This window comes from Cherax quadricarinatus, chromosome 73, assembly GCF_038502225.1.
Source record: "Cherax quadricarinatus isolate ZL_2023a chromosome 73, ASM3850222v1, whole genome shotgun sequence".
In the NCBI taxonomy this organism is placed as follows: domain Eukaryota; kingdom Metazoa; phylum Arthropoda; class Malacostraca; order Decapoda; family Parastacidae; genus Cherax; species Cherax quadricarinatus.
This window is the reverse complement of record NC_091364.1, coordinates 21,528,592-21,554,322: the sequence shown is the minus strand read 5'-3', so window position 1 is coordinate 21,554,322 and position 25,731 is coordinate 21,528,592. Positions and strand designations below refer to the sequence as shown.

The 25,731-nt window shown below is 41.9% G+C and overlaps 1 protein-coding gene across 1 annotated transcript; it reads left to right on the top strand.

Annotated features, from left to right (window-relative positions):
• Positions 1–601: 601 nt before the first annotated feature.
• On the top strand, positions 602–12,134 carry LOC128705399 (activator of basal transcription 1). Its single transcript, XM_053800594.2, has 3 exons — positions 602–855; positions 3,890–4,082; positions 11,664–12,134. The coding sequence occupies exons 1-3, from the start codon at positions 672–674 to the stop codon at positions 12,094–12,096; spliced, it is 810 nt and encodes a 269-aa protein (XP_053656569.1). The 5' UTR covers positions 602–671; the 3' UTR covers positions 12,097–12,134.
• The last annotated feature ends 13,597 nt before the right edge of the window (positions 12,135–25,731 follow it).

Genomic DNA, 25,731 nt, shown 5'->3' with positions numbered 1-25,731 from the left:
TGGCCCCTGCTTTTGGGCTCGCCATCCCAGTCGCTTGGTGGATGCTGTAGTCACTCGTCTCCGAGTTGGGCATTCACGACCAGCAGCTTATCTGACCGCCTTCGGATGACGGACTCCTTGTACTGCCCATGGTGTCTCTCACAGCCTGAGATGGTAGAGCACTTCCTAATGTGGTGCCCAAGTTACCACTATGCACGGACTTCTCTCCGTGCGGCCTTGTGCACATTCAGGACGCAATCGTTAACCCTGCCTTTCCTTCTCAATGGGGAGGGGTTTGACCCTCCAGACCGTCAGGAGATCTTGGCTTGTACCTGCGTATTCTTGCTGGCTTCAGGGTGCATTAAGGACATACAATACGCAGAGTTACTAGTCAACCCCAATGGAAATAAGTCACTCTGTCTGACTTTTTTGGGTTATCCTAGGTTCTCTACACATATGCTGCTATGCATGATAATCTATGTAACTGTATTTGTGTAAACCTGAATAAACTTACTTACTTACCCTTTGATCGACGTTTCTTTTCCGAGCGCTGGAAGGCATGGCTCGATACGGCGTACGCTGTCAGTGGCCCTATAAACCTCAACACCAGCAACAACCCGAAACGTTACTAAGACCGTCACTACCCACGAACCCAACGTAAACAACAGCTGAGGCAGGCGGCCTGCAGCAACATGGAAGACGCACAGTCAATAACGAGCGAAATTAATGAAAATTCAGTGGAAAAACGAGTGAAAAGGAAGCCAGGTATAATATACCTGTCGTGCATCCCTCCCAACATGAGTGTGACTCAGATAAGAGATTACTTCAGCATGGTGGGCAACCTAGACCGTGTCTACCTCCAAGCTGATAACAATGGTCAGTTAATATTACGTTATTGCTCTCTACCTACGTGTGCTGTGTCGCCCCTGCTGGTTTAGCGCTTCCACTTGAACATATTAGTAAGGTCCAGGAGCTGCAGCTCGGCTTCTAACCTGCATGAGTATCTTCTCTGAGTTCACTTATAGTCCTTGGTTGTCCTGGCTTATAGGTTGTCCTAGGTTATACTGGGTTGTCTTAGGTTATCCTCGGTTGTCCTAGGCTATTCTGGGTTGTCTTAGGCTATTTTGGGTTGTCTTAGATTATTCTGGGTTGTCTTAGGTTATCCTCGGTTGTCCTAGACTATTCTGGATTGTCTTATGTTATCCTGGTTGTCTTAGGTTATCCTGGCTTATGCTGGGTTGTCATAGGTTATCCTGGGTTGTCTTGGGCTATGAGGTTGACAGGCTATCCTGGGTTGTCCTATGTTACCCTGGGTTGTCCTAGGCTGTTCTGGGTTATCTTGGATTATCCTATGTTGTCCTAGGTTATCTTATGAGCCGAGATCGGTTCGGAAACACGGAGTTTCCGGATACTTAAGGAGAAAAAATGCCCATCTGTACTGTCATATTGCCATCCATACTCTTGCATCACCATCAGCAATGGTGTTTTAGGTTTAAAAAACGAGTTCAATGCTGTCTGGCGGTGAGACCAGACGCTCTGGGCTCGAATAACAACCTCCTGGATTTCACGGACCACAGGACCATAACTTTTCAAATGGGCTGTGGACAGTGGATGCTCCAAATACTCCAAAAGTGTTTCGACATCTACTCTTGCTGCTGAAGTTTTTCTACTTGGAGGCATTGGGTCATTGTCGTCGTCATCACTTTTGGAATGGTGTGCAATCTCTGCATCCGTCAGAGACTGCACACCAGGGTCGTCTTTATCACACTCTAGCCAGTCCTGCACGTTGTCTTCAGTAGTTTTTTTCCCCAGCCTTGGACCAACCTGCATCCACGTGCGACAATATTTCCCTCTTTTTTTCTAGAGTAAGCACATTCCTGGCCCTCTTTGGTGCCATACACAAGATAGCTAGGACAAAACACAGTGAAGAGCATGGCTCCTAGTGGCCAACTGGTACACTAAAGTGCGTGCAAAGTTTGATTCAGCCTTCTGCTGTATCCGAACAGTTGTTCCGGATGTTTTGGTAATAATTTTAGAATTTTGCCCATTCCCAGGGCCTGTTCGGATATTGGCAAGATTCGGATAATGGTAGGCTGGATATGCGAGGTATCACTGTAAAAGATTTAATAGTTGAAAACCATGAGTGACAAGATATTCCCTGCTTGTTGAGACATTGAGATGGTGCAGCTGGCTGGCTGGAACAGCTGGCTGCCTCACTCACAGCCCCATACAGCAGCCACTCATTCCACTTACTCTTGTGTTCACTGTTTTTCTTTTTATCACCCTGTCTTGTCTCTGAGTATTAACCATAGCAGAAAAATAGGAATACATACAGTGTTCTCATGCTCAATAAAAAGGCACAATACCATGGCTGGAATAATACACAAATAATCTGCACATAGGAGAATGAAATTTAGGATGATGGTTTGATACAACTTAGACTATTATCTAGTGTGACTGTTGATGGTCCAAGTTGTACCAAACTTTTGTTATAAGTTTCATTCTCCTGTGTGAAAACACGGCTGGAACAAGTGTAGAAGCCTTCGAGAGGAAACTGGACAAGTATCTTCACCAGGTGCCAGATCAACCAGGCTGTGATGGATATGTGGGGCAGTGGGCCTCCAGCAGCAACAGCCTGGTTGACCAGGCAAGCACCAGACGAGCCTGGCCCATGGTCGGGCTCAGAGATTAGAGAAACTCTCGAAACTTTTCAAAGGTATATCAAAGGCGTGTGGGTTAGTTGTGTTGCAGTCCCTTGAATTATGATGGGCTTGATATGCAATAATTTTGAATTATGATTTTCCCTCATTCTCTCGCCCATTCTCTCATTGATTCTCTCGTTGATTCTCTTATTGATTCTCTCATCCATTCTCTGGTCCATTCTCCCGTCCATTCTCACGTCCATTCTCTCATCCCTTCTCTCGTCCATTTTCTCATCCATTCTCTTGTCTGTTTTTCATCCATACTGCCCACTCTGTCGTGCATACTCTTACCCATTCTGTCACCCTCCACACACCCATTCTGTTACCCACACTCACCCATTCTGCCACTGACACATCCATTCTGACATCCATGCTCTCAGCAAGAGTAATGGTAGTAAATATACCAGCAGTGAAAGTAACAGTACAGCCTCTCCTCACTTAATGACAGAGTTCCATTCCTAGGACCACATTGGTAAACAAATTCGTCGCTAAGTGAGGAGCATACTATAATGGTAGTGGTTTGTGTCAACCATCTTTGATATTCTTTTAATATCACCTTTCCACCATTAATAACATTTCTGGTATCTTTTTAAATGTTTATACAGCAGTGTACTGTATATTGTAATAAACAGAATAGAGGAATCAGCTCCAATATACATTATTTACATATGAATACTGGTTAGAGAGCCCGTCGTAAGTCCTAGTTGTCGGTAAACGAGTACGTCACTAAACAAGGAGAGGCTGTAATGTGATAGTAGCAGTGCTGAGGTAGCACTTTATATTTTAAGACTGAGAGGCTGAAGAGATACTTGTCAGACATTATGATTAATAAGTTAGTTATGAGACAAAACAGTTACTGAAATTAAAATTTAGGCAAATACTTACATTCTATTGATAAGTCAAATAGTACTGTATGTTCAGTATTTACTTAGTAAGGTATTGATGTGTTCATTTTCTCTGAGAGTTCAGTGTTGTTCATCAGTAGCATTGTTCAGCACTTAGTAAGGTACTGATATTTTCATTTCCTTTGACACAGTTCAATGTTGTTCAGCAGTAACATTTTTCAGTGCTTAGATAATCATATGATTATTTTCTCTGACCTGATATAATATAGTAGTATATTGTCTTGAAATACGCTTCCAATGACAGTATATTTCATTTAAAAAATTTTTTACAAAGTGTTATTTTTCTGATACATCCTTTGGCAGTGAATGATTTGAAGAGAGAAAAAGGCCAAGGGAAAAAATACAGCAAGAATTTACGCTTCACGGAAGGCTGGATCGAGTTTAAGAGTAAGAGGAAGGCCAAGCAAGCACACTTCTTCCTCAATAATCAACCTGTGGGTGGAAAGAAGAGCAATCCTTATTATGATATGTTGTGGAACATTAAGTACCTTCCAAGGTGAGCTGCATTATTCTCATGATTCTATTATACAGTGGAACCTCAAATATCGAACTTTCTTCGGTCCAGAAGTCTGTTCGAGTGCCTTTACTGAATGAATTTATTCCCATCAGGAATAATGTAAATTAGATTAGTCCATTTCAGACCCTTAAAAATACACTTATAAAAGCACTTACAAAAATACACTTACATAATTGGTTGTGTTGGGAGCAGTTTGATTTTTGAGGTTCCACTGTACTCTGTTTTATAATAATGTAGTGTGTGAACCTGGTTATTATCATGGAGTTATTATTCCAGTGCCTTTGATATACCTTTGACGAGTTTGAGAGTCTACTCTCAGAGCCCGGCCATGGGCCAGGCTTGTCTGGTGCGTGCCTGGTCAACCAGGCTATTGCTGCTGGAGGCCCGCTGCCCCACATATCCATTACAGCCTGGTTGATCTGGCGCCTAGTGAAGATACTTGTTCAGTTTCCTCTTGAAGGCTTCTACACTTTTCCAGCTTTGTTTTTGATGTCTTCTGGTAAGATGTTGAAAGGTCTGGGGCCACCAATGTTGATACAATGCTCCCTTATTGTCCCCACTGCACCCATGATCCTCATTGGGTTTATTTTGCACGTCCTCCCATATCTCATGCTCCAGTATGTTGTTATGGCAATGTGCAGATTTCGGACCAGGCCCTCGAGTACTTTGGGGGAGGGGAGCTCGAGTCTTATCATGGGGTTATTATTCCAGTGTTTTAAAATAGGGAACAATAAAGTTAAATTAATATCTACTACACTCACAGTTCTGTCAAAATAAATTAAAATTAAGTTTTTAAGAAAATTATTACATCTGGATAGTTACTATACAGTATAATTATTATGAGGTATAATGCTTGTTTATGAAATAAAATAAAATTGATTTTAACTAGTAAAGTTTTTACTTTGGTGACATGTAATGATTGTAGGTTAACAGTGTAACTGGTGATGTGATGAAAGGAGAAGCATTGCAATATTTGGTAGAGGCATGGTTAAAAGTTCTGTAGTTAGTGAGTGTAGTGTTTAATTCAACTTTGAACTTCTCCATTTATAATGGGACTTAACTCTAACTATACATACATTTTAATATTTTTTATTGACACATTGGCCGTTTCCCAGTAGGACCCCACTTACACGGCAGGTTAGCTTCCAGGCTATAGCTCTAAAGCAGGATGCCCTTTTTTTCTTTTATAAATGCATATAAATTCCAAATAACAAATTTACAATACACATTTAGTTAGCAATAGAACTTGGCACTAAAAAACAAAGTAAATTACAGATATAGTACACTCATTACTTACCTTAAAATATTTTTTTTTTTTTTCAACAAGTCGGCTGTCTCCCACCGAGGCAGGGTGACCCAAAAAAGAAAGAAAATCCCCAAAAAAGAAAATACTTTCATCATCATTCAACACTTTCACCACACTCACACATTATCACTGCTTTTGCAGAGGTGCTCAGAATACAACAGTTTAGAAGCATATATGCATAAAGATACACAACATATCCCTCCAAACTGCCAATATCCCAAACCCCTCCTTTAAAGTGCAGGCATTGTACTTCCCATTTCCAGGACTCAAGTCCGACTATATGAAAATAACCAGTTTCCCTGAATCCCTTCACTAAATATTACCCTGCTCACACTCCAACAGATCGTCAGGTCCCAAGTATCATTCGTCTCCATTCACTCCTATCTAACACGCTCATGCACGCTTGCTGGAAGTCCAAGCCCCTCGCCCACAAAACCTCCTTTACCCCCTCTTTCCAACCCTTTCGAGGACGACCCCTACCCTTCCTTCCTTCCCCTATAGATTTATATGCTTTCCATGTCATTCTACTTTGATCCATTCTCTCTAAATGACCAAACCACCTCAACAACCCCTCTTCTGCCCTCTGACTAATACTTTTATTAACTCCACACCTTCTCCTAATTTCCACACTCCGAATTTTCTGCATAATATTTACACCACACATTGCCCTTAGACAGGACATCTCCACTGCCTCCAACCGTCTCCTCGCTGCTGCATTTACCACCCAAGCTTCACATCCATATAAGAGTGTTGGTACTACTATACTTTCATACATTCCCTTCTTTGCCTCCATAGATAACGTTTTTTGACTCCACATATACCTCAACGCAGCACTCACCTTTTTTCCCTCATCAATTCTATGATTAACCTCATCCTTCATAAATCCATCCGTCGACACGTCAACTCCCAAGTACATGTATCTGAAAACATTCACTTCTTCCATACTCCTCCTCCCCAATTTGATATCCAATTTTTCTTTATCTAAATCATTTGATACCCTCATCACCTTACTCTTTTCTATGTTCACTTTCAACTTTCTACCTTTACACACATTCTCAAACTCATCCTCTAACCTTTGCAATTTTTCTTTAGAATCTCCCATAAGCACAGTATCATCAGCAAAAAGTAACTGTCAATTCCCATTTTGAATTTGATTCCCCATAATTTAATCCCACCCCTCTCCCGAACACCCTAGCATTTACTTCTTTTACAACCCCATCTATAAATATATTAAGCAACCATGGTGACATTACACATCCCTGTCTAAGACCTACTTTTACCGGGAAGTACTCTCCCTCTCTTCTACACACCCTAACCTGAGCCTCACTATCCTCATAAAAGCTCTTTACAGCATTTAGTAACTTACCACCTATTCCATATACTTGCAACATCTGCCACATTGCTCCTCTATCCACTCTATCATATGCCTTTTCTAAATCCATAAATGCAATAAAAACTTCCCTACCTTTATCTAAATACTGTTCACATATATGCTTAAATGTAAACACTTGATCTACACATCCCCTACCCACTCTTAAGCCTCCCTGCTCATCCGCAATCCTACATTCTGTCTTACCTCTAATTCTTTCAATTATAACCCTACCGTATACTTTTCCTGGTATACTCTGTAAAAATTATAGAGGAATAAGTTTACTATCTCTTTTGTCCCCTTTCCCTTTATATAAAGGGACTATACATGCTCTCCGCCAATCCCTAGGTACCTTCCCCTCTTTCATACATTTATTAAACAAAAGTACCAACCACTCCAACACTATATCCCCCCTGCTTTTAACATTTCTGTCATGATCCCATCAGTTCCAGCTGCTTTACCCCCTTTCATTCTACGTAATGCCTCACGTACCTCCACCACACTTACATTCTGCTCTTCTTCACTCCTAAAAGATGGTATACCTCCCTGGCCAGTGCATGAAATTACCGCCTCCCTTTCTTCCTCAACATTTAAAAGTTCCTCAAAATATTCTCGCCATCTACCTAATACCTCCCTCTCCCCATCTACTAACTCCCCTACTCTGTTTTTAACTGACAAATCCATACTTTCTGTAGGCTTTCTTAACTTGTTTAACTCACTCCAAAATTTTTTCTTATTTTCATTAAAATTTTTTGACAGTGCCTCTCCCACTCTATCATCTGCTCTCCTTTTGCACTCTCTCACCACTCTCTTCACCTTTCTTTTACTCTTCATATACTCTGCTCTTCTTATAAGACTTCTGGTTTGTAAAAACCTCGCATAAGCCTTAATATAGCCTTAATATAGGATGAAAGGTGAGTAGTATTTATTGTAGAAAGTCATGTGGTAGGTATGGTAGCTCCCCTGGATACCACACTTGCATATAATATATGACATTTAGGAGGGGCTTGAGTTTCCCTGTCTTCTAATTTCATATTTATTTTCCCCCTGTAATCTACCTTGTCCATAATTACTCATTTGCTCTGTCTGCTTTCATAAGGTGAAGTCTAGAATCTTCCCTTAATTCATGGTATAACCTTAATCTTTGAGGACAGTTGTGTTGCAGAGGTCGTGGTCCACGGTATCAAATGCTTTCTGTAGGTCTGTGAAGTAAAATTATTACTGTCTTTATTGAGATGCACAGACAGTATATTTATTATTATTTATTATCACACTGGCCGATTCCCACCAAGGCAGGGTGGCCCGAAAAAGAAAAACTTTCACCATCATTCACTCCATCACTGTCTTGCCAGAAGGGTGCTTTACACTACAGTTTTTAAACTGCAACATTAACACCCCTCCTTCAGAGTGCAGGCACTGTACTTCCCATCTCCAGGACTCAAGTCCGGCCTGCCGGTTTCCCTGAACCCCTTCATAAATGTTACTTTGCTCACACTCCAACAGCACGTCAAGTATTAAAAGCCATTCGTCTCCATTCACTCCTATCAAACACGCTCACGCACACCTGCTGGAAGTCCAAGCCCCTCGCACACAAAACCTTTACCCCCTCCCTCCCTACCCCGCCTTCCTTCCACTACAGACTGATACACTCTTGAAGTCATTCTGTTTCGCTCCATTCTCTCTACATGTCCGAACCACCTCAACAACCCTTCCTCAGCCCTCTGGACAACAGTTTTGGTAATCCCGCACCTCCTCCTAACTTCCAAACTACGAATTCTCTGCATTATATTCACACCACACATTGCCCTCAGATATGACATCTCCACTGCCTCCAGCCTTCTCCCCGCTGCAACATTCATCACCCATGCTTGACACCCATATAAGAGCGTTGGTAAAACTATACTCTCATACATTCCCCTCTTTGCCTCCAAGGACAAAGTTCTTTGTCTCCACAGACTCCTAAGTGTACCACTCACCCTTTTCCCCTCATCAATTCTATGATTCACCTCATCTTTCATAGACCCATCCGCTGACACGTCCACTCCCAAATATCTGAATACATTCACCTCCTCCATACTCTCTCCCTCCAATCTGATATCCAATCTTTCATCACCTAATATTTTTGTTATCCTCATAACCTTACTCTTTCCTGTATTCACTTTTAATTTTCTTCTTTTGCACACCCTACCAAATTCATCCACCAATCTCTGTAACTTCTCTTCAGAATCTCCCAAGAGCACAGTGTCATCAGCAAAGAGCAACGGTGACACCTCCCACTTTATGTGTGATTCTTTATCTTTTAACTCCATGCCTCTTGTCAAGACCCTCGCATTTACTTCTCTTACAACCCCATCTATAAATATATTAAACAACCACGGTGACATCACACATCCTTGTCTAAGGCCTACTTTTACTGGGAAATAATTTCCCTCTTTCCTACATACTCTAACATGAGCCTCACTATCCTCGTAGAAACTCTTCACTGCTTTCAGTAACCTACCTCCTACACCATACACCTGCAACATCTGCCACATTGCCCCCCTATCCACCCTGTCATACGCCTTTTCCAAATCCATAAATGCCACAAAGACCTCTTTAGCCTTATCTAAATACTCTTCACTTACATGTTTCACTGTAAACACCTGGTCCACACACCCCCTACCTTTCCTAAAGCCTCCTTGTTCATCTGCTATCTTATTCTCCATCTTACTGTTAATTCTTTCAATAATAACTCTACCATACACTTTACCAGGTATACTCAACAGACTTATCCCCCTATAATTTTTGCACTCTCTTTTGTCCCCTTTGCCTTTATACAAAGGAACTATGCATGCTCTCTGCCAATCCCTAGGTACCTTACCCTCTTCCATACATTTATTAAATAATTGCACCAACCACTCCAAAACTATATCCCCACCTGCTTTTAACATTTCTATCTTTATCCCATCAATCCCGGCTGCCTTATCCCCTTTCATTTTACCTACTGCCTCACGAACTTCCCCCACACTCACAACTGGCTCTTCCTCACTCCTACAAGATGTTATTCCTCCTTGCCCTATACACGAAATCACAGCTTCCCTATCTTCATCAACATTTAACAATTCCTCAAAATATTCCCTCCATCTTCCAAATACCTCTAACTCTCCATTTAATAACTCTCCTCTCCTATTTTTAACTGACAAATCCATTTGTTCTCTAGGCTTCCTTAACTTGTTAATCTCACTCCAAAACTTTTTCTTATTTTCAACAAAATTTGTTGATAACATCTCACCCACTCTCTCAGTATAATTAACACTAATTGATTTCAAAATCTCATTACATTCTTCCAAGCACAGGAATTGTTCTCTCCAGCTGAAGATGTCAAGTGTGACTGACTACTTTTCCCTACATCTCTTCAAGTATGACTTAGTCATACTCCAGCAACATTTATCTTAACTCTCTTCCAAGCCCTTACTTCCCAGTGCTTTTTTTTCATTCCCTTCTAACCCTTCCAGGGATCTCACACACTTTCATGCATTCCAGATTTATGCAGCTTAATGGTCTTCCCATCATTCTCAGTTATTTATTATTGACTAAACCATCACAACAACTTGTCTTCCTTTCCATCGAGACTACCACACTATTATTTAATTTCTTCACCTCACGTACCCTGCAAAATATTTACAGTGTACTGGTGTCAAGCCTCAATATTTTTTTTTTTTTTGCAGCAACATTCAAAGAAAGTGTCTCACTAGTGTTTGGACCTTTTCTCTAGAGTGCATTTCTGTTGTTTCCAAGTACTGATAAACTACTTTTTTCTGCAGATACCATAATATTCCACCTCCTGTCTTTACCTTGTATATTCTGTGATTCTAATTGTCATTGACCCATTAACCAAAACATCCATCCTCAGTTATCAAAATATGTACATCATTTACTCCATTCTCCTTCTATCTAATCTGTATTCCAATCTTTTATGACCTAGATTTCTTATTCTCATCACCTTGCTATTTGCTATATTCATTTTTTTGGGGGGGTTTTGTAACTTTTTACATTTTCCAGTAATTTTTGTGGCCCATGAAATATCATGCATAATGTACACATATCTGCCTGTTGTATGAAATACAATACCTGCACTAGGAGTGTTATCAGTACATTGTGTACAAAATATGTTTACATGGCAACATAAACACTCAGATATAAATGTTTAAAATATCTACTGTTTTAATATATACATACATATATAGAGGCAGGGGTGATGTTCCTAGAACTGCTGCATACACAGCTTCATACACAGCAGTGTTTTACACTCTTCACACTTTAAGCATGTGTCTGCAATGTACTGAGCATGTTGTGTGTGCACAGACATAACATATTCTTCTGAGCCCATTTCTTTTTGTCTGTAGTAGTAAGTCTTGGTAGAAAGTGATTACCAGAACTTAAATGATAGGTAGTCAGTGATCACTTCCAGGGTGTAGGTGTACTGCAGATACTGCTTCCCTGAACTGATCACCAACCCTCTACATGATGGCCATTGAAATTGTTAAATAACCAATGTGACATTACTGATCCTTGTCTAAGTCCTGCTTGCACTGGAAAATAGTGCCCTTCCTTCCTCCCACATACAGTAACCTGTGCCACACCCTCTGCATAAAAACTGTTTTTAACCCTTAAACTGTCCAAACGCTCTGATTTTCTCCATAAGAAAGCATGTAAAAAACATAGATCTACGTTCAGAGTGCTACGCACGCGAACGTAGATCTACGTTTGGACAGTTTGGACCTGTAATTCCATAAATATGCAAAAATCTGCCTCATTGTTTTCGTATCCCCCTTTCATATGCCTGTTTGAAATATATATTTATGTTAATCACTATTGCAATGTTACTTTTATATTTTTTTTTCAGATTTAAGTGGGCTTTCCTGAAGCAGCGTCTGGAGTACGAACGTGAAGTCCATCGACAGAGAATGGGGGCCGAGATCTCGCAGGTGCGCCGAGAAACTGACCACTTCATCAAAACATCTGAAATAAGTGAAAAGAACCAGAGGAAATTAGCTAAAACACAGAAGAAAAAGAAGAATGATAAGCAAGAACTTCAAGCAGAAAGTCAAAAGAAAGAAATTACAGGAAATGAGAAAATGTTTGTATTTAAGCAGAAGGAGTTAGAAAATGAAATTTTAAGCAAGAGTGAAGTAAGGAAGAAGAAAAATGAACTAATCAGGAACAGGATTGCAGAAAAAAAGAAAAAGAGGCGAGAAATTAAAATGAAAAAGAAAGAATTGTCAAAGAAGCCAGAAGACGACTTCTTGGGTTCTGTATTTGTTGGTTCATCTTTGTAGCAGTATTAAAATATTAATAAAAAATATCAGTAAAATAATGTAGTTTTATTAATAAAACTTAGACTTTTAAAAAATCGATAATTTTTAAGCCTGAAGACAACACCTGCACTACTTGACCGAACTTCTTTGCACAGTTATTTGGAGTCCAGTCACTTCATGGAAGTACTTCAGGACTGCTCTTTGAATAATAGTAATATTTTTATTTCTACAAGAACATGTACAAGGTATACAGACCATAGCTGACATCAGTGACATACTACTACATAGAAAGCCCCCAGTGATGCAGAGCATTTCCCGCAAATTAGGTCAGTTTTGTCCTAGGATGCGACCCACACCAGTCCACTAACACCCAGATGCTCATTTTACTGATGGATGAACAAAGAGAACAGGCATAAAGAAACATGCCCTTGCTGGAAATTGAACCCAGACCCTCATCGTGTGAAGCGAGAGCTTTAGCCACCAGGCTATGGGCCACCCTGGAGCAATTTATAACAGCCTACCAGAGGTAATTATCTACTAGACCTGGTTTTGTCAAACAAAGAAGCCCTTGTCAATAATCTAGAGATCACTGAAAAGCTTGTTGCAAGCGATCACAAAGTTGTTGCTGTATAGCCCTTGTGGCTTAGCGCTTCTTTTTGATTATAATAATAATAATAATAACACAAAGTTGTTACCTTTAATATTACCTGAGAGAGTAAGACAAGTGCAACAATTGGGTATCTTTCTTGTTGAAGTCTTTCGCCTACTCAGGAGGCTTCTTCAGTCAAATGTGGAGGAGAAAAAATTTAGAGACAAAAGGAGTAGTGGTGTAATCAGTCCATCAACCTTGGAGACAGTTCTTGAGGGGGTCAGTCCCTCAGAGTGGAGATGACTTAAGCTCCATAGTCTTGAATACTGTGAAGCTGAAGTATGATTAGGAGTCTTGTATATTGTGGAAGGTGAAGTGTGAAGGTCTGGAAGATGTTGTAGGAGGCGATACACTAATAAAGTAAGATATTGTATACATAGTTTGGAAAAACCAGTAAATTAATGAGACACAGACACACTTGCAGTACAGTATTAATATCAAAGTAATTTTAAAGGCTCTCATTAGAATTCAATCCCAAATGGGAATCCCACAAACTATCCAAAGTGACCAAGGTTTCAGTTTTATGGTGAAAGTTTTTCAGCTTTTAACCTGTCCTTTTTCTGCAGTTTATCCTCAGTCACAAGGTACACTGGAAAGGTTCCATCACACTTTGAAATCAATGATGTGAATATATTGCCTGCATTTTCCTACAGACTGGGATGAGTCTTTGTTTTTGTTGCTCTTCACTGTGAGAGAAACTGTGCAAGAGGTAATAGTTACATTCCTTTCAAGATATATGTTCATAATGTGACAGATTCTCTGGAAGGTAACATTCCAAGGAATACGCCATAGGTTTCAAGGCAAGACTGCTCATGCAGGAAGGCCCTGCTCATACAGCAGGTTAGGTTCTGGACTACTACTGTAAAGCGAAAATCATTGTAAAGTAAAAACACAGTAGTACCTCAGTACTTGAACAGCTCCCAACTCGAACGATTTGGTATTTGAATGCTGTCTTCAGTAAAAAAAATAGTTTGGTAGTTGACCGTTTGCTCGGCACTCGACCAAACAACGTGTGTCAGTCTCCCTGCACTTGTCACTCAGTGCAAAACTCTGCTAAAATTCACTGTAAACTATTTCATGTTTTTTCACATTTTTTTTTAAATTATTTGTATAAATAATTCACCATGGGGCTTAAGAAGATTAGTGGTAACAGCCAACCAAAAAGAAAATTGGTTAGTCACAATAGAGATGAAATTTTTTTATTAATTATTCCTTGTGGGAAAAATTCGTTTGGTACTCGAGCAGATTGGCACTCAAACAGCCTTCCAGAACGAATTAAGTTCGAGTACCAAGGCACTACTGTATAGCGCTTTTCAAATGCATGTACCTGACCAGCCAGGCTGTGGCTCATACGTTGGATTGCGTGCAGCCAGCAATAACGGCCTGGTTGATCAGGCCCTGTTCCACCATGAGGCCTGGTCACAGACCGGGCCGTGGGAGCGTTGACCCCCGGAACTCTCTCCAGGTAAAAGCCCGATAACATTTTTACACTATCATATATTAAGCGAACAATAGAGCTAGGCTGAGAAAATGCATATACAGTACACACTATTTTAAAATATTTTTGTCCTTAGGTTATAGTGAATGTTGAATATATTTATTGTAGAAAGTCTGAATAAATGAAGAATGGGTATATAATTGAAAACTGCTGTTTTAGTGGAATGTCTTAAAGTGAAGATGTGTAAAGCAAGGCCTCCCTGTATGAAAGACCAAGACAACTTGAAAAAGTGGAATGACAAAGCATCTAAACCTCTTTCCTTTGTTATAGGAAATAAAAGTTATGGTCTAAGAACCTGCATCTGGTCACACTTTGAAAGCAAAGTTTATTGGCCAATAAGCAAGTAATGGGAAAAAGTTTGACCTTAATTATGTGGTACCTATCTTGACAAACCTGCAATGAGTAAAGTCTGTCAAGTCAATCAGGTTAAAAAAAAAAAAAAATGAACCACCTTTCTCTTGCCAAAAGTGATCATGTCCTCTATTTTTACAGACTTTGATGATGAGCCTGATGCCTTGAAAGAAGTCATTGGGTATTGTGAACACAGCTAGCAAATGCAGAGCTGTTGCAGCTGTCTTTCAGCACTGTATAGCCCTTGTGGTTTAGTGCTTCTTTTTGATTACAATAATGCAGCTGTCTGTAACTATAATCAACAAAGAGCAACCTGGTAATAATGGTCAACATAAACACAGGGGCATACCTAGGATATACCTGGAGAGGGTTTTGGGGATCAACGTCCTCGCAGATCAGTCTGTGACCAGGCCTCCTGGTGGATCAGGGCCTGATCAACCAGGCTTGTTATTTCTGGCAGCATGTAAACTGACGTAAGAGCCACAGCCCGGCTATCAAGTACTGAGTTTAGGTCCCTGTCGAGCACCACCTGGTGGTTCACACCTACACTCACTCACCCATTTGACTATAAGCACAGAAATACGTATCTTAATCTTAAAATGATTCCTAACTAGTCATATGTTTACCTGTGATACTCCAATATAGAAACTATGTATTGTGCCATAACAAAAGCATTCACATTGCTAAACTCACAAACTAGTATTTAGTCACTTAGTATTTAGTCAACTTACTCCACAATTTGTAATAATTTAGGGTTAAGAATTAATCTAAGTTTGCCCGAAATGCCTAGCCATGCTAGGTGTCCTAGTGGCCCCCTCTGTGATTAGTATTTTATTACATGTAAACCACACAATAACCAAAATCTGTAAACCCCGCATTGTAATCCTTATAGAGAATAAACTTTGATTTGATTCTTGAAGACAGCCAGGTGTCTATTGGTAATCCCCCATATGTATGCTGGGAGGCAACTGAACAGTCATGAGCCTCTGACACTTATTGTGTTGTCTCTTAGTGTACTCATGGCGCCCCTGCTTTTCATTGGGAGATGTTTCATCTCCTGCCGAGTGTTTTGCTTTCATAGGGAGTGATTTTCGTGTGCAAGTTTGATACAAATTCCTCTAGGATTTTCCAAGTGTATATTATCATGTATCTTTTTCGCCTGCATTCCAGGGAATACAAATCAAGGGACTTTTTTGTTTCCTCCATTTTCAGTGACCTCTTCCCCCTTACCTTTCTCTTCTAAGTGAATTACATCACCCTTCACACACCTGCCTCAGTTGGTTCTTCAGGTAGTGTATTATCACTCCTAGCTGCTTCACCCTCCATCATCTCTCTCTCTCTCTCTCGCCCTTGTTTCTCTGCCATTTTTCTAGCATGAATGAAGCACGTGTGCTTATGTTTACTCTCATCTATATATGGTTGTTAGTGTGTGTGTGTGTGCACTCACCTAGCAGTGTTTGTTGGCATGAGTGTGGCAGTTACAAAATTATATTAGTGGGCTTCTCTCAGAAGCAAATGTCATGTTTAGAGCATTTATAGAAACACACACAAAGGATGTTTTGGATGGTGAGATTAAGATAAACTAACATGTATAGATGTGACAGAATTAATAAGTCACAGGAGAAGGACTTCATGTAAAGTGTACCTGCTGTTGTGCAGATTATTATTATAATCAAAAAGAAGCGCTAAGCCACAAGGGCTATACAGCGCTGTCCCCTCAAGGAAGGTTCCTTGATGTTGGTGAGGGGCTCTTGATTTAGGGAATTGGATCTGTGCTCCAGTTCCCCGAATTAAGCCTGAATGCCTTCCACATCCCCCCCAGGCGCTGTATAATCCTCCGGGTTTAGCGCTTCCCCCTTGATTATAATAATAATAATATACAGCGCTGTGCTGTTGTGCAGAACTGCTGATTTTTTCGAACGATACAGTAGAAATGTTAGGTATTAAAGTTGAAAACAGGAATCTGGTAATTATCCATTATATAAACCACCATCAGCAACTGCTGCGGAATTCACAAATTAGTTTAGGAAGATAGCTGTCTGGATAGGCTAGAGAATTACACACCAAATATCCTCCTTGGAGATTTCAATCTCTCAAAGTTAAAATGGAAGATAGCTCTACACAATGTTGTTCCAGAAATATCTCCTGGAAGTGGCCTGGCTCAACAGGCACATACCAGGGGACTAACAAGGTTTTGTGAAAAGTTCGCACTGAACCAACATATAACTGATCTCACTAGAAATGAAAATGCACTGGATTTGATATTCGCAAACAACGACGAATTAATCAGAGACATAACAGTCGCAAAAACAATATACATACTCTGATTACAACACATAAATAAGAAGGAGAATAAACTCTGGGTTTGGGAACTGCAGCACTAATTTAAGACAAGGGATGCTCAGTAAGTTTAATTTCAGCAACCATAGAACTGACTGGGACAAAATAAAATAAGAACTATCAGACATATCCTGGAAAACAAACATGAGCACCAGTGCCTTGAGAAGCTGAATACAGAAGCATTCAAAGTAGGTATTAAATATGAACGACTGAGGAAACCCAGACAGCCAATATGACACCTCATCATGTACCATGACTCGTTGTTGCCTCCCTGTCAGGTATTCTCTGATCCATTGCAGTGCCCTTCCTGTTAAACGTGCCTGGTCTTCTAGTTTTTGTTCTAATCTCATGAGGAACTGTGTCGAAAGCCTTCCTGCAGTCCATGAAAATGTGTGTATGTGATAAATGGTTTAAAACCGATCTACCTAATCTCTCTCTCATGTCTTACTTCCGTTACCTTGTCATAAAACTCCAGTAGGTTTGTAACACGGGATTTTCATTCCTTGAATCCGTGCTGATTATCGTTTATAATAATCTTCTTTCTGTTCCAGGAGCTGCACCATTCTCCTCCTGATAATCTTCTCCATAACTTTGCATACTATACACGTCAGTGATACAGGTCTCTAGTTTAGTGCCTCTTTTCTGTCTCTATTTTTAAAAATGGGAACTACATTTGCCATCTTCCATACCTCAGGTAGTTGCCAAGTTTTAATGGATGTGTTGAAAACTGTTGTTAGTAGCACACTGTGTGTACTCACCTAGTTGTGGTTGCAGGAGTCGAGTCACAGCTCCTGGCCCTGCCTCTTCACTGACCGCTACTGGGTCCTCCCTCTCCCTGCTCCATGAGCTTTATCATACCTTGTCTTAAAACTATGTATGGTTCCTGCCTCCACTACATCACTTCCCAGACTGTTCCACTTCCTGACAACTGTACTCACCTATTTGTACTCACCTATTTGTGGTTGCAGGGGTCGAGTCACAGCTCCTGGCCCCGCCTCTTCGCTGATTGCTACTAGGTCCTCTCTCTCCCTGCTCCATGAGCTCTATCATACCTCGCCTTAAAACTATGTATGGTTCCCGCCTCCACTACATCACTTTCTAGGCTTTTCCATGGCCTGACTACTCTATGACTGAAGAAATACTTCCTAACATCCCTTTGATTCATCTGAGTCTTCAACTTCCAATTGTGACCTCTTGTGTCTGTGTCCCATCTCTGGAACATCCCGTCTTTGTCCACCTCGTCTATTCCGTGCAGTATTTTATATGTCGTTATCATGTCTCCCCTGACCCTCCTGGCCTCCAGTGTCGTCAGGCCGATTTCCCTCAACCTTTCTTCGTAGGACAATCCCCGTAGCTCTGGGACTAGTCTTGTTGCAAACCTTTGCACTTTCTCTAATTTCTTGACGTGCTTGACTAGGTGTGGATTCCAAACTGGTGCTGCATACTCCAGTATGGGCCTGACGTAAATGGCATAGAGAGTCTTGAACGAATCCTTACTGAGGTATCGGAACGCTATCTGTAGGTTTGCCAGGCGCCCGTATGCTGCAGCAGTTATCTGATTGATGTGCGCCTCAGGAGATATGCTTGGTGTTATACTCACCCTCAGATCTTTTTCCTTGAGTTTACAGACTTTGGCCATCTAAACTATATTGTGTCTGCGGTCTTCTTTGCCCTTCCCCAATCTTCATGACTGCATTTGGCAGGGTTAAACTCAAGGAGCCAGTTGCTGGACCAGGCTTGTAGCCTGTCCAGGTCTCTTTGTAGTCCTGCCTGATCCTCATCCGATTTGATTCTTCTCATTAACTTCACATCATCCGCAAACAAGGACACTTCTGAGTCTATCCCTTCCATTATGTCATTCACATATACCAAGTACAGCACAGGTCCTAGGACTGACCCCTGTGGAACCCCGCTTGTCACAGGCGCCCACTCTGACACCTCGTCACGTACCATGACTCGTTGTTGCCTCCCTGTCAGGTATTCTCTGATCCATTGCTCCAGTTCCCCGAATTAAGCCTGAATGCCTTCCACATCCCCCCCCCAGGCGCTGTATAATCCTCCGGGTTTAGCGCTTCCCCCTTGATTATAATAATAATAATAATAATAATCTGATCCATTGCAGTGCCTTTCCTGTTATGTGTGCCTGATCCTCTAGCTTTTGCAGTAACCTCTTGTGAGGAACTGTGTCGAAGGCCTTCTTGCAGTCCAAAAAAATGCAGTCGATCCACCCCTCTCTCTCTTGTCTTACTTCTGTCACCTTGTCATAAAACTCTAGTAGGTTTGTGACACAGGATTTTCCCTCCCTGAAACCATGCTGGTTGTCAATTATACACTTGTTTCTTTCCAGGTGCTCCACCACTCTCCTCCTGATGATCATCTCCATGACCTTGCATACTATACACGTTAGTGATACAGGTCTGTAGTTTAGTGCCTCATGTTTGCCTCCCTTTTTAAAAATTGGGACTACATTTGCCATCTTCCATACCTCGGGGAGTTGCCCAGTTTCAAATGATGTGTTGAAGATCTTTGTTAATGGTACACACAATATCTCTGCTCCCTCTTTAAGGACCCACGGAGAGATGCTGTCTGGTCCCACCGCCTTTGAGGTGTCAAGTTCGCATAGCAGCTTCTTCACCTCCTCCTTGGTTATATGTACCTCATCCAGCACTTGCTGGTGCACCCCCCTGCTCTGATTTCCTGGAGTCCTACTGGTTTCCACTGTAAATACTTCTTTAAATCTCGTGTTGAGCTCCTGACATACCTCCCGGTCGCTTCTTGTGAATTCCCTATCACCCTTCCTCAGTCTGATTACCTGGTCCTTGACTGTTGTTTTCCTCCTGATGTGGCTGTACAACAGCTTCGGGTCAGTCTTGACTTTCGATGCTTTGTCATTTTCGTATTGCCGCTGAGCCTCCCTTCTTATCTGTGCATATTCGTTTCTGGCTCTTCGGCTAATCTCTTTATTTTCCTGAGTTCTCTGTCTTCTGTACCTTTTCCATTCTCTAGTACACCTAATGTGTGTGTGTGTGTGTGTGTGTATGTACTCACCTAACTCACCTAATTGTGGTTGCAGGGGTCGAGACTCAGCTCCTGGCCCCGCCTCTTCACTGATCGCTACTAGGTCCTCTCTCTCTGCTTCCTGAGCTTTATCATACCTCTTCTTAAAGCTGTGTATGGTTCCTGCCTCCACTACTTCACTTGCTAGGCTATTCCACTTCCTGACGACTCTATGACTGAAGAAATACTTCCTAACGTCCCTGTGACTCGTCTGAGTCTTCAGCTTCCAGTTGTGACCCCTTGTTCCTGTGTCCCCTCTCTGGAACATCCTATCTCTGTCCACCTTGTCTATTCCCCGCAGTATCTTGTATGTCGTTATCATGTCTCCCCTGACCCTTCTGTCCTCCAGTGTCGTCAGTCCGATTTCCCTCAACCTTTCCTCGTACGACATTCCCCTGAGCTCTGGGACTAGCCTTGTTGCAAACCTTTGTACTTTCTCTTAACTTCTTGACGTGCTTGACCTGGTGTGGGTTCCAGACTGGTGCTGCATACTCCAGTATGGGCCTAACATACACAGTGTACAGTGTCTTGAACGATTCCTTATTAAGGTATCAGAACGCTATTCTCAGGTTTGCCAGGCGCCCGTATGCTGCAGCAGTTATTTGGTTGATGTGTGCCTCCGGTGACGTGCTCGGTGTTATGGTCACCCCGAGGTCTTTCTCCCTGAGTGAGGTCTGTAGTCTTTGTCCACCTAGCCTATACTCTGTCTGCGGTCTTCTTTGCCCCTCCCCAATCTTCATGACTTTGCATTTGGCAGGGTTGAATTTGAGAAGCCAGTTTCTGAACCACATGTCCAGCCTGTCCAGGTCTCTTTGCAGTCCTGCCTCATCCTCATCCGATTTAATTCTTCTCATCAACTTCACATCATCTGCGAATAGGGACACTTCAGAGTCTATTCCTTCCATCATGTCGTTCACATATATCAAAAATAGCACTGGTCCTAGAACTGACCCCTGTGGGATCCCGCTCGTCACAGGCGCCCACTGTGATACCTCTTCACGTACCATGACTCGTTGCTGCCTCCCTGTCAGGTATTCCCTGATCCATTGCAGTGCCCTCCCTGTTACATGCGCCTGATCCTCCAGCTTCTGCACTAATCTCTTGTGGGGAACTGTGTCAAAGGCCTTCCTGCAGTCTAGGAAAATGCAATCTACCCATCCCTCTCTCTCGTGTCTTACTTCTGTTACCTTGTCATAAAACTCCAGGAGGTTTGTGATACAAGATTTGCCTTCCATGAACCCATGCTGGTTTTCATTTATAATCTTGTTCTGTTCCAGGTGTTCGACCACTCTCCTCCTGATAATCTTCTCCATGACTTTGCACACAATACATGTCAGAGACACAGGTCTGTAGTTTAGTGCCTCGTTTCTGTTTCCTTTCTTAAATATGAGGACTACATTAGCTGTCTTCCATTTCTCAGGTAGTTGCCCAGTTTCAAGGGATGTGTTGAAGATTGTGGTTAGAGGCATGCACAGCGTCTCTGCTCCTTCTCTAAAGACCCATGGGGAGATGTGTATATGTGTGTGTGTGTGTGTGTGTGTGTGTGTGTGTGTGTGTGTGTGTGTGTGTGTGTGTGTGTGTGTGTGTGTGTGTGTGTGTTTGTGTGTACAAATATTACATGCCAGCATTAGTGGCTTCATAAATTCTTTCATTAGCACAAAATTCATGCAACTTGCATTATAAATGAAATATAATACCAGTACTAACGCATATATTTATATTTTATAAATCTCTTTAAATGTGATTAATATAAAAGAATTAGTTTACATTTGTTAAAAGTTATTTTAAAATTAATATTTGCTTAAAATGTCTCCTAAATCTTATTAAATAAGTTGAAATATTATTGTTTGTATTAATCCTACAAATACAGTCATGAGAGTGGGAGGACTATAATGCCAGTGGGGAGCTCTTCATCCAAGGAAACTGAGCCACGCTCCCTCTCCTGGGATCTGTCGTGGTTAATTCTCATATTTTTAGGTTGTGTGTGACGACTGACTTTACAGCGTTTACCTCTGAATACTGAACCAGAAATATATCTAGAAAACAATAATAATAATAATAATTTTAACAATAACAATAAAAAATTCAGTAACAACAACAGCCATTAATAATAATAAAAAAAATAATAAGACTAAACGTATATAATATTCCATAAGTTATTTTCCTTGAAGACTGCAGGGAAGAGAGAGAGAGAGAGAGAGAGAGAGAGAGAGAGAGAGAGAGAGAGAGAGAGAGAGAGAGAGAGAGAGAGAGAGAGAGAGAGAGAGAGAGAGAGAGAGAGAGAGAGAAAGAGAGAGAGAGAGAGAGAGAGAGAGAGGGAGCGCGCTTCAGTGACCTTCATTTCATCCCAGAATCCCATGTATCTGCAGACGACTGTACTCTGACATTTACTTATCCAAGAGAAGAAGTGCCAGCTGCTCTAAGCTACATAAATCACCAGCTAAGAGCTATATCAACTTGGGGAAACTGATGGCAGTAACATTTACACCTGAGAAAACAAATGATGATGGTCTCTTTGCACCATGATGGTAATGCCAGAGCAGTAGTAAGTATGAATGGGATAGTGTTGGTACCCAGGGAAGAAGTTGATATACTTTGGGTTAAATTTGACTCCAAACTGACCTTGAAGAACCACGTTGTAAATCTTGCAAACAAAGAAGCCAGGAAGCTTAGAGCACTTTGCCAAATCTCGCATTTGCTCGACAGTAGGGGTTGCAAGATTCTGTATGAGGCACAAGTATGCTCACAGCTTGAGTATGCTCCACTTTCTTGGTTTGCCTGCCTCCCCCCCCCATCTCATCTGTGACTCCTTGACAGAGTAGAGTAGAGAGTAGAGCAAGACGCATCGTCTCTCGCCTGGACACATCCTGGATTGATCTGTCATTTCAGCAGAGCCTTCAACACAAGAGGGATGTGGGCTTGTCAATAAATTTAGGAATACTTAACACTCTCAAACCCTGTGTAAAGAGAGAGAGAGAGAGAGAGAGAGAGAGAGAGAGAGAGAGAGAGAGAGAGAGAGAGAGAGAGAGAGAGAGAGAGAGAGAGAGATAATAGGGTTACATCACACTATGATTCTTGCCTGGCAACGTTCACGGAGGCTTCCTTCCTCCCTCTCCTGTCGTAGCTCAGCTGGTGCAGTGCCGTCTGTTGTTCAGCTGGTACATAGTGCCGTCTGTTGCTCAGGTTGTACAGAACACTGTATATTGCTCAGATGGTAAACAGGGCTGTATGTTACTCAGATGGCACACAGGGCTGTATGTTGCTCAGATGGTACACAGGGCTGTATGTTGCTCAGATGGTACACAGGGCTGTATGTTACTCAGATGGCACACAGGGCTGTATGTTGCTCAGATGGTACACAGGGCTGTATGTTGCTCAGATGGTACACAGGGCTGTATGTTACTCAGATGGCACACAGGGCTGTATGTTGCTCAGATGGTACACAGGGCTGTATGTTGCTCAGATGGTACACAGGGCTGTATGTTACTCAGATGGTACACAGGGCTGTATGTTGCTCAGATGGTACACAGGGCTGTATGTTGCTCAGATGGTACACAGGGCTGTATGTTGCTCAGATGGTACACATGGCTGTATGTTGCTCAGATGGTACACAGGGCTGTATGTTACTCAGATGGTACACAGGGCTGTATGTTGCTCAGATGGTACACAGGGCTGTATGTTACTCAGATGGTACACAGGGCTGTATGTTGCTCAGATGGTACACAGGGCTGTATGTTGCTCAGATGGTACACAGGGCTGTATGTTGCTCAGATGGTACACAGGGCTGTATGTTGCTCAGATGGTACACAGGGCTGTATGTTGCTCAGATGGTACACAGGGCTGTATGTTGCTCAGATGGTACACAGGGCTGTATGTTGCTCAGATGGTACACAGGGCTGTATGTTGCTCAGATGGTACACAGGGCTGTATGTTGCTCAGATGGTACACAGGGCTGTATGTTGCTCAGATGGCACACAGGGCTGTATGTTACTCAGATGGTACACAGGGCTGTATGTTGCTCAGATGGTGCACAGGGCTGTATGTTGCTCAGATGGTACACATGGCTGTATGTTGCTCAGATGGTACACAGGGCTGTATGTTACTCAGACTATATATAGCGCAGCATGTTGCCCGGGGAGTTTAGGAAGGTGTCCTCTCTACATACATTGTTGGTAACACCTAGAGTGAAGAATCCGTCAAAGATCATACCAGATCATTACAAGGGGGGGGGAGAAAGTGTTTAATAGTTGGACCGATGGTGATAACTCAAAATGGCCCGAGTTCCTTCAAGTCAGAAAAAAAATAAAGTAGAAGAGTCAGTGCCTTATGGAAGAATTAATCTGGATCCATCGCTCTCCAGATGACTTCAGTATCTCTAGTGTTGATGGGAAGACAGTCAAGCACTAGGAACCTGGCCAAGACCTGAACAAGAATTATACCAAGAGGAAGCAGGTACGGGACTCGTGGTATACATTCTTTACGTTCTAAGGACACGTTAAAGGGCTCTTTACCAGAGCAGTATTTGGGTATCTGCCATTGATCCACTAGTCTGGGTATCTGCCCATGATCCACTAGTCTGAGAACTAGACCTCAGCCGGTATGGTAGGAAAAACAAGAGTTGAAGGGAGACTTGTTCTTCAGTGGATTATCATCCACAAGTTGCAGCGGAGTGCCAGGAGCTGGTAAAATGTGGTTTTCAACAACTATGCAAGTCAATCTTGCAACTGCAACAAGAAGGTGCTACCTTGCACGTCCCTCTACTAATGTTTGTACAAAACTAACTCTCAGGACTGTACAATTATGACAGTGTCTGTTATAATTATGACAGCTTCATTCTTTCTTTTTCTGTCTGAAGATTCACAATGATCCTGCCATAATTCATCCTCACTCTGATCCACCTCATTATAGGATGATAATTTTGATCTCATTTGAAAACTAATCAAATGTTGTAAAATGGCTATTTTGGGATGGAAATATTTATTCCCATAATTTTTCGAGAATTTTTACCGTAAATAAAACACTTTTGTGTTTCAGACAAAAAAAAAAAATAGTAGTAAGTTGGATACGTCAGGCCTTGCAAGAAAAATAACGAATCTTTCATGTCTGTATCTAATTTGAGAATGTGAATATTTGGTTTTCATAGGCCTACGGGATTTCGGCACCTAGACTGCTTGACCCAGGGAATCTGGAAAGCTTTATCAACAAACTTTAACACAACGTCTGAATCACTATATACAAAAGTCGCGCCCACTGAGAAGCAAGATGGTTTGTCCTCATGTCTGTGACTGATGGACTGACCACCTCACACAAGGAGTGATGGGCTGACCACCTCACACAAGGAGTGATGGGCTGACCACCTCACACAAGGAGTGATGGGCTGACCACCTCACACAAGGAGCGATGGGCTGACCACCTCACACAAGGAGTGATGGGCTGACCACCTCACACAAGGAGTGATGGGCTGACCACCTCATACAAGGAGTGATGGACTGACCACCTCACACAAGGAGTGATGGACTGACCACCTCACACAAGGAGTGATGGACTAACCACCTCACACAAGGAGTGATGGACTAACCACCTAACACAAGGAGTGATGGACTAACCACCTCACAGAAGGAGTGATGGGCTAACCACCTCACACAAGGAGTGATGGACTGACCACCTCAGTCATGGTTGTTGATGACAGCAAGGCAACTGAGGCTGCGTTGTGTCATGGTTTCCTTTCAGAAGTTATTTAACAGAGTGTACAGTGTATGTT